This window comes from Mustelus asterias, chromosome 22 (genome assembly GCF_964213995.1).
Source record: "Mustelus asterias chromosome 22, sMusAst1.hap1.1, whole genome shotgun sequence".
Lineage (NCBI taxonomy): Eukaryota > Metazoa > Chordata > Chondrichthyes > Carcharhiniformes > Triakidae > Mustelus > Mustelus asterias.
The window spans coordinates 8,775,610-8,791,395 of NC_135822.1; the positions used below are offsets into that span (position 1 = coordinate 8,775,610).

A 15,786-nucleotide genomic window follows, 5' to 3' on the forward strand; every position below is an offset into this window, starting at 1 on the left:
GATTGGCCATGCTTAATTGACCCTAGTGTCAGGCGGATTAGCAGGTTTATGTGGGGTTATGGGGATAGGGATTGTGATCGGTGCAGACTCAATGGGTCGAATGGCCTCCTTCTGCACTGTCGGGATTCTATGAAAACTGATCACTGTTGTGAGACTTCTTACTATGGTGGCAAACATGGCAACCAGTTCGATGCATGACAAGGACCTGTGCAAAGCAGTCGGATAATGGCCACTTGTTCTGCCCTGGTATTGTCGGCTGAGGGAGATGAATGTTGGTTGGAACAATGGGAAAACTCCCTTGACCGCCATCAGGTAGCAGCATGGGACCTCTCTAGGTCCACCTGAGCAAGTGGACTGGGCCCTGCTGTGACATCTCATCTGAGAGATGACATCTCTGACAGTGCACTGAGATGTCGGGTCCAGGTTCTGTAGTGGACCTTGAATCCACAACTTAGATGGGCGGCACAGTGGTGCAGTGGTTAGCGCTGCTGCCGCACAGCGCCAGGGAGCTGGGTTCGATTCCCAACTTGAGTCACTGTCGCTGCGGAGTTTGCACATTCTCCCCGTGTCTGCGTGGGTTTCCTCCGGGTGCTCCCGTTTCTCTCACAGTCCGAAAGACGTGCTGGTTAGCTGCAGTGGCCGTGCCAAATTCCCCCTCAGTGTACCCGAACAGGCGGCAGAGTGCAGTGACCAGGAAATTTTCACAGTAACTTCATTGCAGTGTTAATGCAAGCCTACTTGTGACAGTGATAAATAAATTTAAACTTTTGATTTGATTTATTATTGTCAAATGTATTGGGATACAGTGAAAAGTATTGTTTCCTGCGCACTATACAGATAAAGCATACCGTTCATAGAGTACATAGGGGAGAAGGTGAAGGAGAGGGTGCAGAATGTAGTATTGCAGTTATTTATTTTATTTTATTTGTATTTTTTTATTTATTAGTGTCACAAGTAGGCTTACATTAACACTGCAATGAAGTTATTGTGGACATCCCCCAGTTGCCACACTCTGGCGCCTGTTCGGGTACACCTGAGGGAGAATTTTAGCATGGCCAATGCACCTAACCGGTAGGGTGAACGAAAGAATATTTATTGATATGTACAAATAGCAATTCTTTTCATTAAAAGGGAGGCTCCATTGCAAAATAGTCCAACTTGAAATACTTTACTCGCCATCTGAGGAAAGCACCGGAACGTTTTCCCTCGGCCAGGCCATATCCGAACATCATGAGAGGGTGACACAGCAAGTCTTATTCTCTTTCCTACTCAAGCACCGCTCAAGAAGAGGATAATTTTGCGAGAAGGCAATCTCAAATGAAGTAATTAGCAATTGGCAAGAGTTCTTTGTTCTTTATTCGAGCATTAAAGCCCCTGGATCACTTTGCTAAGCTGCATTAAATAAAGAATAATGGCTACCTGGAAGTGATTTCAAAGCAGTAATCGCACTGAGCTGTTCAACTGATGTCATGAACCACAGGACTGAATGATGAGTAGTTTAAAACCATCATCGACAAGCCCTGGAGATAATGAACTTGAATTAATATCAGCGAATATACATTTTTATGATTTATCCGATTAAAGTCCTATTCCTACAGTAAGGATTCCATTTGGGGGCCTGTATTGTTGGTGTCAATGTGGGTACCACTGGCCATCACTGGCACAAAGTGAAACCCTTGCTGGGGGATGGATGCTTGAGATACAGATAAATGAAGAGCTTGTCATATGAGGAATGGTTGAGGACTCTGAGTCTGCAATCGTTGGAGTTTAGAAGGATGAAGGGGGATCTTATTGAAACTTACAGGATACTGCGAGGCCCGGGCAGAGTGGACGTGGAGAGGATGTTTCCACTGGTAGGAAAAACTAGAACCAGAGGGCACAACCTCAGGCTATAGGGACGATCCTTTAAAACAGAGATGAGGAGGAATTTCTTCAGCCAGAGAGTGGTGAATCTGTGGAACTCTTTGCCGCAGAAGGCTGCGGAGGTCAGGTCATTGAGTGTCTTTAAGACAGAGATGGATAGGTTCTCGGTAAGGGGATCAGAGATTATGGGGAAAAAGCAGGAGAATGGGGATGAGAAAAATATCAGCCATGATTGAATGGCGGAGCAGACTCGATGGGCCGAGTGGCCTAATTCTGCTCCCATGTCTTATGGTCTTACAACCACGGCACACTTGCTAAGTGCTTGTAATGATTTTAATCAGGCAATTGAGGTGGGCCTGTTAGAATATGAACTCCCTGATTAAGGGCCCACAAAAAGATGTCCCTGATTAGGGGCCAAATTGATTGGGCCAATCAGGGAGCCTCTTGCTTTGTAGTTAACCAGGCGTGTCAATTCCTCTGGCACTCCTAGTGTAGACTACCAGCTGAAAGCACTCTGTATGCTGGTGTCAGACTTGTAAATAAAGGGATTTTGGTGAAGGGACTTCTGCCTCTGAGGACTTATCACAGTGCTAGCATTTGATTACTGGGAAATAATATGGTCAGCATCTATTCATATGGTGACCTGGTCTGGAGGGCTTTAGATATGAGGAGAGGTCGGATAAACTCGGATTGTTTTCAACTGGAAAGATGGAAGCTGAGGGTCGACCTGATAGAAGCCTTCAAAATTATCAGAGGCACAGATAGGGTGGACAGTCAGAGGCTTTTTCCCAGGGTGGAAAGGTCGACTACAAGAGGGCACAGGTTCAGGGTGAGAGGGGGTAAGTTTAGGGAAGACGTGCGGGGAAAGTTTTTCACACAGAGGGTGGTGGGTGCCTGGAATGCACTGCCAGTGCAGGTGGTGGAAGCAGGAACATTGGCAACGTTCAAGGCATATCTTGCTAGACACAGAAATGGGAGGCGATCAGAGGGCTAGAAGCATGTGCAATAAGTAATGGGTGTAAATAAGGATTAGGAAATGGCGCAGGCTGGATGGGCCGAAGGGCCTGTTCCTGTGCTGTATTGTTCTTTGTTCAATAAAACTCCTTAGTCTGAGGTCTAACAACGTCCTTAATCTTTTGTGCAAAATATCTTTTGACATGTGTTAAAGTTAATCCTTTAAAATTGTATTCCACTTTAACACTCTCCGTCAATTGGAAACGAATGAATGAATGAATGAATTAAGCAAAGGGCCAATTACTCGGGGACGTAGGTTGAGAATGAGAGGGGGAAAGTTTAAAAGAGATTAAGGGGCAAGTTTTTTACACAGAGGGCGGTGAATGGTTGGAACGCGCTGCCGGAGGAGGTGGTGGAAGCAGATTCTATGACAACATTCAAGAGGCATCTGGATAGATACAGGGATAGTCAGGGAATTGAGGGATGTAGACCACGCAGAGGCAAGAAAATATTAGATTAGAGAGGCATCTGTGTCGGCACAGACTTAGTGGGCTGAAGGGCCTGATCCTGTGTTGTACTGTTCTTTGTTCTTTGTTCTTAATTTGACCTTTTTTTTCATTAGCAATGTTCAGAATGTCAGGAAGTCTGTTTCACATTTGAAGTCCACTGGGGCAGCAGGGTGGCACAGCGGTTAGCACTGCTGCTTCACAGCGCCAGGGCCCCAGGTTCGATTCCGGGCTTGGGTCATTGTCTGTGTGGAATCTGCACGTTCTCCCCATGTCTGCGTGGGTTTCCTCCGGGTGCTCCGGTTTCCTCCCACAGTCTGAAAGACGTGCTGGTTGGGTGCTTTGACCCGAACAGGCGCCAGAGTGTGGCGACTAGGGGAATTTCACAGTAACTTCATTGCAGTGGTAATGTGAGCCTTACTTGTGACTAATAAATAAACTTTAAAGTTTCTGTCTTCAAGTGTTAGAAATTTTTGGCGTGGGAAATACTATTTGACAAGAACTATTTCTTCAGCGTCGTGCATTTCCAGCACAATCTTCTCAAACTACTGGTGTTTTCCTAAATATTTAGCCGTATACGTAAGTGAGATCACAGAAACCACACTGTGGCACAGTGGTTAGCAGTGCTGCCTCACAGCGCCAGGGACCCGAGTTCGATTCCCTGCTTGGGTCACTGTCTGTGCGGAGTCTGCATGAGTCCCTGTGTCTGCGTGGGTTTGCACTGGTTTCCTCCCACAGTCCGAAAGACGTACTGGTTAGGGTGCATTGGCCATGCTAAATTCCCCCCCTCAGTGTACCCGAACAGGCGCCGGAGTGTGGCGACTAGGGGATTTTCACAGTAACTTCATTGCAGTGTCAATGTAAGCCTACTTGCGACAATAATAAATAAACTTTAAAAAAACCATAATGCCTGGGAAATTTCGCAACGTAAGTGTTGCGCAGAGACTATTTGTGGGAAATTCTGCTTTAACTTTTTAAGCATTGCGAGGAGAACTCTTCAGCTGATTCTGTACAGACTTTAACTCCATGAGCATCAGCACCAGTCTACAAATCCCCTATCCTTAACAGCTTACATAGCCGCATCTTATCATATGATTCATATGCACTGGAGGGGGCGGATCATGTTATGAGAGATTAAAATACTGACAAGAGGATGAAGCAGTATACCCAGTCAATGATAAATTAAACCTCGATTTGCTTCCTTCACCCAGTGGAAACGTTCTCTGCGTTACACTGAAGAGAGACTCTGCAGGGTTTTTGGTTTGTTCTCTCGGAGGTTAATAGAGAGTCTCTCCCGGGGTCGTGCTGAATCTGCCAATCGAAGAAACGGCCCACCTGATCAGCGCACAAAATTAGTTGCTGGCTTTTTGCAGGATTTTGAGCAGGTCCGAGTGTCGCTTTTATACCAACCCTGTGCGCCACTTGGCTTCAGAGGTAAGTATGATTAATGAATCCTAACTGGTCACTGCTCTGACAGAGCAGGATACAGCTGGTTATATTATGGATGGGGGATCGGGGGGGGGGGGGGGGGGCGGAAACTCTGTGGTGTCCATAAAGATAGCAGACAGTTTCATTACAGAGTTGGAGAAATGTTTATGTTTTTCCTTTCCGCCCCCCCCCCCCGCGAATCGATTTTAAAAAAAGCAGTAAATTCTCGCTTTATTAAATGCAGTGTCGCTTGTCATCATGACCGTTGTGCGGAGTTGATTCATATACCTGTGTGTGGCTTTGGTGTGCATCTCTGTCCGCAGCTCTCCTGCTCAGGCCTTGCGTTCACCTAAGATGAATGCGGCACTTCTGCCTGAAGATGTTTCTTTTTGCAGATTCTTAATCACTGTGCTTCATGCTTTCTTTTTCACTTCCGAGCGACTGAAGTTACATTGAGACACGTGATGTCTTTCCTCTAGTTTTTAACAACTACCCGACAAAGATTTTTTTATATATATAAAAAAAAGTACTGAAGGGACAAATTGTCCCAAAATCGTGTACCTTAGCAGGGGGGGGGAAGAAAAGTGAAGTTGCTTTAAATGGCAGAAGAATTGTCCATAGTGTCCGTGTGTGAGTGGCCTAATTAACACGGAGAATCATGGGGATTACATAGTTTTAGCCCTGATACAATGCTTCTCACTTTGGCACTGCGTTAGATGCCGCTCTGACACTTGAAGAGGTTAATTTTAGGTGCCGCAATGTGATTACAAAGCTGAGGATCAGGTGCTGCAAATGAGATTTTACCATCTTGTTAATGGCAGGCCCTCTTGTTGGCTTCTTCTCGCTTGATAAAAGAGGCTCCTTTTGATAATTAAGGTGAACCTGTGGTGCAGCGTGAAAAGGCTTTGGAGCATTTACCTTGAAATGATGAGTCCGGTCTCAGTGCTGATTATCGGTAATGATGGGCCAGTTAGCCACTTTGCTTCTGAGAGGCTGCCTTAACTCCCTGAGCGCCAAACCGAGGCAGGCAAACCGCCGGCAGCCAGCACTGGGCGGCCTGATTGAGGTGGACATTGATTCCCATCCGCAGTGATGAATTCACAGAAGAAATCAGGACAGGAGCCTTTTCTGTCACACCGGATCCCAAAGGAAAGTGGCAAGTCACACCGACTCGAATTTTCATTGCTCTGTTTACAGGGATAACGGTTGAATCTTTTTCTGCGATTCATAGGGGCATGAGATTCCGTGCCTTAAATCCATTTTTACCTACTTTAGGATCGATTAAAATTGCGGTTATTATGACAGCAGGGGCAGCACGGTGGCACAGTGGGTTAGCACTGCCAGCCTCACAATGCCAGGGGCCCGGGTTCGATTCCCGGCTTGGGTCACTGTCTGCGTGGAGTTTACACGTTCTCCCAGTGTCTGCGTGGGTTTCCTCCGGGTGCTCCGGTTTCCTCCCACGGTCCAAAGATGTGCAGGTTAGGTTGATTGGCCATGCTAAATTGCCCATAGTTGTCCCGGGATATGTAGGTTAGAGGGATTAGTGGGGAAAATGTGCGGGTTGTGCGTTAGGGCCTGGGGTGGGATTGTTACTGGTGCAGACTCGATGGGCCGAATTCTGTTCAGTTCTGGTTGCCACACTATCAGAAGGAGGTGGATGCTTTGGAAAGAGTGCAAAGAAGGTTTGCCAGGATGTTGCCTGGTCTGGAGGGTTTTAGGTATGAGGAGAGGTTGGATAAACTCGGAATGTTTTCACTGGAAAGACGGAGGCTGAGGGGGGATCTGATAGAGGTCTACAAAATTATGAGAGGCACAGACAGGGTGGATAGTCAGAGGCTTTTCCCCAGGATGGAAGTGTCAATGACAAGAGGGCACAGGTTCAAGGTGAGAGGTGGAGACGTGTAGGGAAAGTTTCTCACACAGAGGGTGGTGGGTGTCTGGAACGCACTGCCAGTGGAGGCGGTGGAAGCAGACACGTTAGCAACGGTCAAGGTTTATTTTGATAGACCCATGAATGGGAGGCGATCAGAGGGATAGAAACCACATATCAGGGCAGGCTTGATGGGCTGAAGGGCCTGTTCCTGTGCTGTATTGTTTGTTTATTCTGAGGCCATTTCCTTTTGTCAGGAACACAGAGACCTGGATTTATTGGAGGATGTTCAACTGTTTGTTTTAAAGTAATTCAGTCGGTAGTAAGTTTCAAATTGAAATCTGGATTTTCTTCTGATTGACCTGTCAAGTTATGCGTCTTAATCCAACCCAATACTAATCTGGTGTTTGAAATTATCAGGCTGTTTCAGAGGATGAATGTAATCTGATTGTGTTAAAAATGTCAGCGTGCTCATTAAATGGGCTTTGACAGGTTGGAGTCCTGGCATTGAGAGAGATGACACGGGGATATCGAGTACAAGAGCAAACTGTTGGAAATAGAAAATAAAGCATGAGTGTTAAGATTGGTGGTTTCTGAGTTGGGATGATGACATCTTTCTCTTGCCAAAATGTTCGTTGACTGACCCAAGGGGATACCTTTACTGTCAACCCCTGGGTAATCCAAAATCACGTTTTTGCTCCAAGAAAGATCGAATTATCTCTTTGTTTGAAGTGAGCAAGAATAAGTAACGCAACAAAGCGAGAATTGAGTACAAACTCAAATTGTGATCTGAGCCGAGGAGATTGTTGAATATCAGATATTTATTGTTCGCGCACCCACTCCACCAGAAAGGAAAGCTTTCCAATGATGGGCAGAGAACCATCGTTCAGTGAACGGTGACCAGGCAAGAAGGAAAGCGCTGCAGAATTCCATTCTTTTACCCCACTGAAGAGTAACTCTTCAGTGAAAGGTGACAATGACGGGGTCAGGTAGTAACAGCAAAAACCTGCAGAACGATAAGTTGTTTTTTTTTAATGTGTGAGGGGGCATGCCTATAGCAAGGTCAAATGCTATAGCAAGGCTTCTGCACTGCATTCCCTGAGAGGACACTCACTCAAAGGGAGAGCAAATTAACAGCGGTGTAGCCCTAATTCTCTGACCCACAGGCTGTTTGGTTGCCGATTCACACTGCTGCCCTTTTTTTGGATACAGCTGGATTTCTGCTCTTCCATTTTGTTTCTATGACTGCGCTTCAGAAGTCATTAGTTGGTTGTGAGGTGCTCTGAGTAAATCATAGAATCCCTCTGGTGCAGAAGGAAACCATTTGGCCCATCGAGTCTGCACCAACTCGTACCCAGGTTTAACCCGTAACCCCATGCGTTTACCCCACTAATGCCTCTAACCTCTATATCTTGGGACATGAAGGGGCAATTTAGCATGACCAATTCACCTAACCTGCACATCTTTGGACTGTGGGAGGAAACCGGAGCACCTGGAGGAAACCCACGCAGACACTGGGAGAATGTGCAAACTCCACACAGACAGTGACCCAAGGTCGGAATTGAACCCGGGACACTGGCGCTGTGGGGCAGCAGTGCTAACCACTGTGCCACCGTGCAGCCTGATCATTTATATGACTATGAATACATTATTTTTCACTATATTAAGTTTAAATTTATTTATTAGTGTCACAAGTAGGCTTACATTAACACTGCAATGAAGTTATTGTGAAAATCCCCTAGGCACCACACTCCAGCGCCTGTTCAAGTACACTGAGGGAGAATTTAGCATGGCCAATATACCTAGCCTACACATCTTTGGACACTAATGGGCAATTTAGTATGGCCAGTCCACCTAACCTACACATCCTGGGATATTAAGGGGCAATTTAGCATGACCAATGCACCTAACCAGCGCCTCTTTCAGACTGTGGGAGGAAACTGGAGCACCCGGAGGAAGCCCACACAGACACGGGGAGAACGTGCAAACTCCACATAGACGGTAACCCAAGCCGGGAATCGAACCCGGGTCCCTGGCATTGTGGGGCAGCAGTGCTAACTATTGTGCCACCGTGTATTGCTTGAAATGTTTTAGAAAATTTAGAAGAATTTAACTTGACGCAATAAACAATTTTGGTTCGCAGATTTTGCAGTTCCCCAACACTCTACTTCATTCATTTTACATTTGTTCACTAACCGTGATTAGTGGAGCGGGGAGGGGGAGATATGGAGAATGTCATCTGGAGAGAGGGAGTGACCAAGAGGATGGGTGGGGGAGCAATCAGCAGAGAGGGCACACAAGGCAGCCCCTGCATTGGCATGGTAGGTCCAGGGTGTTAATTGGACATTAGTTGTGGTTGATTGTACGCAAGCTATGGACATTAACCAAAGATCCACTTCTGCCCACATTCCCATGAGGAGTGATTTGATTTGATTTATTATTGTCACATGTATTAGCATACAGTGAAAAGTATTGTTTCTTGCGCTCTATACAGACAAAGCATACCGTTCATAGAGAAGGAAAGGAGAGAGTGCAGAATGTAGTGTTACAGTCATAGTTAGGGTGTAGAGAAAAATCAACTTAATGCAAGATAGGTCCATTCAAAAGTCTGGTGGCAGCAGGGAAGAAGCTGTTCTTGAGTCGGTTGGTACGTGACCTCAGACTTTTAGGTCTTTTTCCCGACAGAAGAAGGTGGAAGGGAGAATATCCGGGATGCGTGGGGTCCTTGATTATGCTGGCTGCCTTTCCAAGGCAGCGGGAAGTGTAGACAGAGTCAATGGATGGGAGGCTGGTTTGAGTGATGGACTGGGCTTCGTTCACGACCCTTTGTAGGTTCTTGCGGTCTTGGACAGAGCAGGAGCCATACCAAGCTGTGATACAAACAGAAAAAGTGCTTCTTGGACTGAAACTGTAGTCACCGGGTGAGGAAGTACAAGTTTGGAATGTACACCTCTGTAAATAAATGTTTATTAATGGTGTAAAGATTAATAAAGTCCTATCCTTCCCTACCTGGCACTCTAGAATATGATGTGGAGATGCCGGCGTTGGACTGGGGTGAACACAGTAAGAAGTCTCACAACACCAGGTTAAAGTCCAACAGGTTTATTTGGTAGCAAATAGCTTTCGGAGCTTTCACATTTCCACTCCATCTGACGAAGGAGCAGCGCTCCGAAAGCTTATGGTATTTGCTACCAAATAAACCTGTTGGACTTTAACATGGTGTTGTGAGACTTCTTACTCTAGAATATGACGTGAGGCACACCCAATATTGGGCATTAAGCCTCATTGATATGAGTGTGCCAAGCTGCTGATGCCTACTGGGCATCCCTGGCAGCTCCGTGGTGAATGGGATTTCATTGTATGATGGGCATCATTAGAGGTGGCATAATCATGCTTTGTACCCCGAATATGAAAACGCCAGGCCTAACCTCGAGTGCAACCAGCAGCAGGGCGGCACGGTGGCACAGTAGTTAGCACTGCTGCCCCACAGCGCCAGGGACCTGGGTTCGATTCCCGGCTTGGGTCACTGTCTGTGTGGAGTCTGCACGTTCTTCCCGTGTCTGCGTGGGTTTCCTCCGGGTGCTCCGCTTTCCTCCCACAGTCCAAAAGACATGCTGGTTAGGTGGATTGGCCGTGCTAAATTGCCCCTTAGTGCCAGGGGGATTAGTAGGGTAAATACGCGGGATGATGGGGATAGGGCCTGGGTGGGATTGTGGTCGGTGCAGACTCGATGGGCCGAATGACCTCCTTCTCCACTGCAGGGATTCTTACGGCTCTTCCTAGCTCCCCAGAATTGAAATAATTAAAGCATTATTCTTGCCTTAAAGAACAAAGAACAAAAAAAATCACAGCACAGGAACAGGCCCTTCGGCCCTCTAAGCCTGCACCGACCATGCTGGCCGACTTAAATAAAACCCCCTACCCTTCCGGGGACAATATCCCTCCATTCCTATCCTATTCATGTATTTGTCAAGACGTCCCTTAAAAGTCACTATCATATCTGCTTCCACTACCTCCCCCGGCAGAGAGTTCCAAGCACCCACCATCCTCTGTGTAAAAATCTTGCCTCGTACATCTCCTTTAAAACTTGCCCCTCGCACCTTAAACCTGTGCCCCTAGTAATTGACTCTTCCAGCCTGGGAAAAAACTTCTGACTATCCACTCTGTCCATGCCCCTTGTAATCTTGTAGACTTCTATCAGGTCACCCCTCAACCTCCATCGTTCCAGTGAGTCTTGTGGTGGCAGCCTCCTTTTATAAGGAGCCACCCCTGAGGTCACTGGAGCGGTCTCAAGCCCCACCCGGTTGGTGACCTGTGGCATGAAAACCCTGATTTGCCGATACACACCAGCTTCCAGTGGCCAATTGCCAGTGTCTCCACCGTCCCTTCTGACAGCCCTCGCATCTCGGGAGAAGATTGGGTGTGAGAAATCATTGCCCAAAAAGACTAGACACACCAACGTCCCCGTTTCTCTCCCAGTGAATCTCAGGAATATTGACGTTGAAAGAGATTGTTCATCCCAACTTCCTCCAAATGCACTCCCTCCTCTAGTCATAGAATAGAATCCCTGCAGTGCAGAAGGAGGCCATTTGGACCCATCGAGTCTGCACCGACCACAATCCCACCCAGGCCCCTATCCCCATAACCCCATGTACTTACCCTGCTAACCCCCCTGACACTAAGGGGCAACTTGGCACGACCAATCCATCTAACCCGCAACATCTTTGGAGTTTGGGAGGAAACCAGAGCACCCGGAGGAAACGCACGCGGACACGGGGAGAACGTGCAAACTCCGCACAGACGAGGCCGGAATTGAACCCGGGTCCCTGGCACCGTGAGGCAGCAGTGCTAACCCCCTGTGCCGCCTCTAACTTGAGAAACGAGAGTGCAACTTATCTGAGACAGAGCTGGCACGAGTCATGGAAATAAACTATGAACTGACATCCCCAACAATGACATTGTACAAAAGAATTTAGCGCATCAGGTCATCTGTGTCACATTGGATGTAGGAGGTAAGATGTCAGGTCTCTGGGCGTGTGCTGTGACCCTGGTGCCCAGTTATTGATGAATATAATTAGGAATGATTAACAACTCTTCTGAAATAATCTCTTAAACTCCTTAAAAATACTGACTGTGCATTAGTGCCGTTAACGTGGCGGCTCAGGAAAGATAAGAAGCAAAATTGCTTGATGTGTGAATCTAGGCAGAGTTCGCTTCAATCCTTTTTGCCACCATAAGGTCATTTGTGGAATTAATGGGGTGTTTGTGGGCGTGGGGATGTGTGGAGGTCCCACCCGGGGGGAGAGGGATTTGTCGGCTGGTCGAAGGAGCAGACGGCGGGGTTTTTTGGGAAGGCAGGCTGGTGGGCGCTTGAGTGAAGCCGCATTGTCTGGGACTCGGCATGTGCTGAAAAATCCGCAGACAGACGATACTTAAAGGTACCTAACGTCTGGGGACTTCCCGACACAAATTTATCTGATTAGCAGAGATAGGCGGTAGATTAAGTCTCTCCTCCAGTTGGAGCCAGGGAGGTTTTGGGGGAGGAGAGGGTGGGGGGGAATGTGGGAGTGTGCAAAGGGGTAGGATTTAAAGAGGCAGATCATTTACGTGCATTCCCCCAGTCGTGCACACTGTCAATGATGTGTCAGGATGGCAGGTTAGGTCAGTTTCACTGGAATGTCTGAGTGTTTGACCATGTGCACTGCTTTGTTGAGGCTGGAGAATAGTATTTTTATGATGTGAGTAGACCCTATCCCTTAAGGTACTGCTGTTTCTGTTAATTATTCATTTGTGGAAAATTAATCGTTTAAGCTTTTTACATAATAATGCATTTTAATGGGCCATGAAATTATAGGTAATTTAGAATTAGCAATTAAACTACTTGACATCGTCCTAATATTTAGGTTCTGCTTCATTAGAAGGAACAGGATTCTGGGCGGCACGGTGGCACAGTGGTTAGCACTGCTGCTTCACAGCGCCAGGGGCCCGGGTTCGATTCCCGGCTTGGGTCGCTGTCTGTCTGGAGTCTGCACGTTCTCCCCGTGTCTGCGTGGGTTTCCTCCGGGTGCTCCAGTTTCCTCCCACGGTGCAAAGATGTGCAGGTTAGGTGGATTGGCCACCCTAAATTGCCCCTTAGTGTCAGGGGGGCTAGCTCGGGCAAATGCATGGGGTTATGGGGATAGGGCCCGGGTGGGATTGTGGTCAGTGCAGACTCGATGGGCTGAATGACACTGTAGGGATTCTATGAACACCCAAGGTTTAGAAGAACATTGCATTGAATTGACAGCATTTGTGGAGAGGGAACAGGAGAGAGAACCCTTCGAAGGGTCATCCAGACTCGAAACATTGGTTCTATTCTCTCTCCAAAGATGCTTTCAGACCCGCTGAGATTTTCCAGCATTTTCTGTTTCAGATTCCAGCATCCGCACGATTTACTTGATTGCATTTTGAATTGCTTGTCCTCTCTGTCATTATCCAAGTTACAGAACAAATGTTTCGAAATGAGTTGGCATGTTTCCTAACCCCGCTCTGTTCTTCTGTTGCAGTCGCGAGAGTGATCTATCAACTATCATCTCCAACTTGCACCAGAACAGGCAACTCGTTATGCCAGAGAGTCAAAGTCGGAATGAGATAAAGAGAAACGGCATTGACTTACTCCCAGGACAGGCTGGTAAGATTGTGAAACCTCGCTGACGCAGCACTGGCAAATCCAGTCTGAAAATGAACGATTGCGGATTTGACAAAACCAACTCTTTGAGGACTTGATTCCCCCTTTCCCGAGGACACTAACACTCGCTGTGTGACATTCCATGGTTACCTTTCACCTTTTGCTTTCTTACCCAAATGCCCATTCTTAACGTGTCTTAACATTCTTTACTGGGGCTTATTTAGCGGACTGTCCAACAGTGGGATCTGAGTTCACGAGTGTGCATAAGACAGACACACACACACACACACACACACACACAGGCACACTTGTACATACATGCACACAGACACACACGAACATGCATTGACACACATACACATGCACATGCACACTGACACAGCACACAGATATACTTAGACACACATGCACATAGGCATACACACAGACACACTTAGATACACATGCACACGTGCAGGCACATACACATGCGCACTGACACACCACAGACATACTTAGACATATGTACACATGTGCACAGACACACACACATACACATGTGCAGATACACCATACAGACATACTTAGGCACACGTGCACACATGAACATACATGTGTGCAGACACACACATGCACATACACATGCATGCAGGCACACACACATGTATGTACTCATGTGCACAGACACATACATGCACCCCACAAGCACACAGACACATGAACACATACATGTGCACATACACTCATGTATGTATTCACATGCACCCCCACACACACATGCATGCTGACAGACACAGGCACTGACACACTAAACATACACACACATTAGAATCAGGAATCGTTTATTTGTTTTTCTGGAACAGCGTTGCTGGGGGGCAGACATACCCCGTCAACACAACATAAACCCGCAGTTGAACCTGGAGTGTGTCTGGCTGTATGGGTTAGTGGTACACCATGTGATGTTCCCATTCTGAGGCAGCTTTAACACCTGATTTGACTGATCCAGCATTGCTATAGAATTCTGTTTCTTTTTATGGGACTTATTGAACATTGCAACGACAAGAGAATCTCTTTGGATCCACGTGTTTCTGTCACAAAATAGAACATTTTATAGATTTGCAATTATTTATTGATGTATTCAAAGACCCTCTAGGTGCTGCCGGTAGCACATTTACCTCTGAATCGCAAGGTTCCGGGTTCAAGACCCATTCCAGAATTTGAGCATAAAAATCAAGGGTAGTGCAGCACTATGGACACACAAATTAGGAGCAGAAAGAGGCCACTCAGCCCCTCGAGACTGCCCTGCCATTCAATAAGATCATGGCTGATCTACTCAACTCCACATTCCCACTGAGCACCTGAGGGTACCGTGGGACGCTGCACTGTTGGAGGTCCACCTCTCGAATGAGGCGTAAATTGAGGCCTTGCTCAGTGGGTGGCACAGTGGTTGGCACTGCTGCTCTCACAGCGCCCGGGACCCGGGTTCAATTCCAGTCTTGGGTCACTGTCTTTGCAGAGTCTGCACATTCTCCCCGTGTCAAAGAACAAAGAAAATTACAGCACAGGAACAGGCCCTTCGGCCCTCGAAGCCTGCACCGACCACGCTGCCTGACTTAACTAAAACCCCCTACCGTTCTGGGGACCATGTCCCTCTATTCCCATCCTATTCATGTACTTGTCAATACGCCCCTTAAAAGTCAGTACCGTATCCGCTTCCACTACCTCCCCCGGTAACATGTTCCAGGCACCTACTACTCGCTGTGTAAAAAATCTGCGTGGGTTTCCTCCGGGTGAAATCATCATAGAAATCATAGAAACCCTACAGTGCAGAAGGAGGCCATTCGGCCCATCGAGTCTGCACCGACCACAATCCCACCCAGGCCCTACCCCCACATTTTTTTTACCTGCTAATCCCTCTAACCTATGCATCTCAGGACTCTAAGGGGCAATTTTTAACCTGGCCAATCAACCTAACCGGTCCGGTTTCCTCCCACAGTCTGAAAGACATGCTGGTTAGGTGCATTGGCCGTGCTAAATTCTCCCTCAGTGTACCCGAACAGGCGCCAGAGTGTGGCAGCTAGGGGATTTTCACAGTAACTTCATTGCGGTGTTAATGTAAGCCTACTTGTGACACTAATAAGTAAACTTTAAAACAAGGGCGGCACGGTGGCACAGTGGTTAGCACTGCTGCTTCACAGCTCCAGGGACCTGGGTTCGATTCCCGCCTTGGGTCACTGTCTGTGTGGAGTTTGCACATTCTCCTCGTGTCTGCGTGGGTTTTCTCCGGCTGCTCCGGTTTCCTCCCACAGTCCAAAGATGTGCGGGTTAGGTTGGCTGGCCATGCTAAAAGTGACCCTTAGTGTCCTGAGATGTGTAGGTTAGAGGGATTAGCGGGTAAATGTGTAGGGATGTGGGGGTAGGGCCTGGGTGGGATTGTGCAGACTCGATGGGCCAGATGGCCTCTTTCTGCACTGTGGGGTTTCTATGATTCTAAGCCCCCTCCTTGGGTAGAAATGAAA

The 15,786-nt window shown here is 47.4% G+C and overlaps 1 protein-coding gene across 7 annotated transcripts in view; it reads left to right on the plus strand.

The window, feature by feature from the left end:
* The window catches only part of samd11 (sterile alpha motif domain containing 11), a 328,960-nt gene that overhangs the window by 154,423 nt on the left and 158,751 nt on the right, over positions 1-15,786 (plus strand). For all 7 annotated transcript variants that reach the window (XM_078238728.1, XM_078238729.1, XM_078238731.1 and 4 more), the window contains one exon: positions 13,167-13,291. In XM_078238728.1, the coding sequence (XP_078094854.1) occupies positions 13,167-13,291 (125 nt within the window). The remainder of the gene's footprint in view (positions 1-13,166; positions 13,292-15,786) is intronic.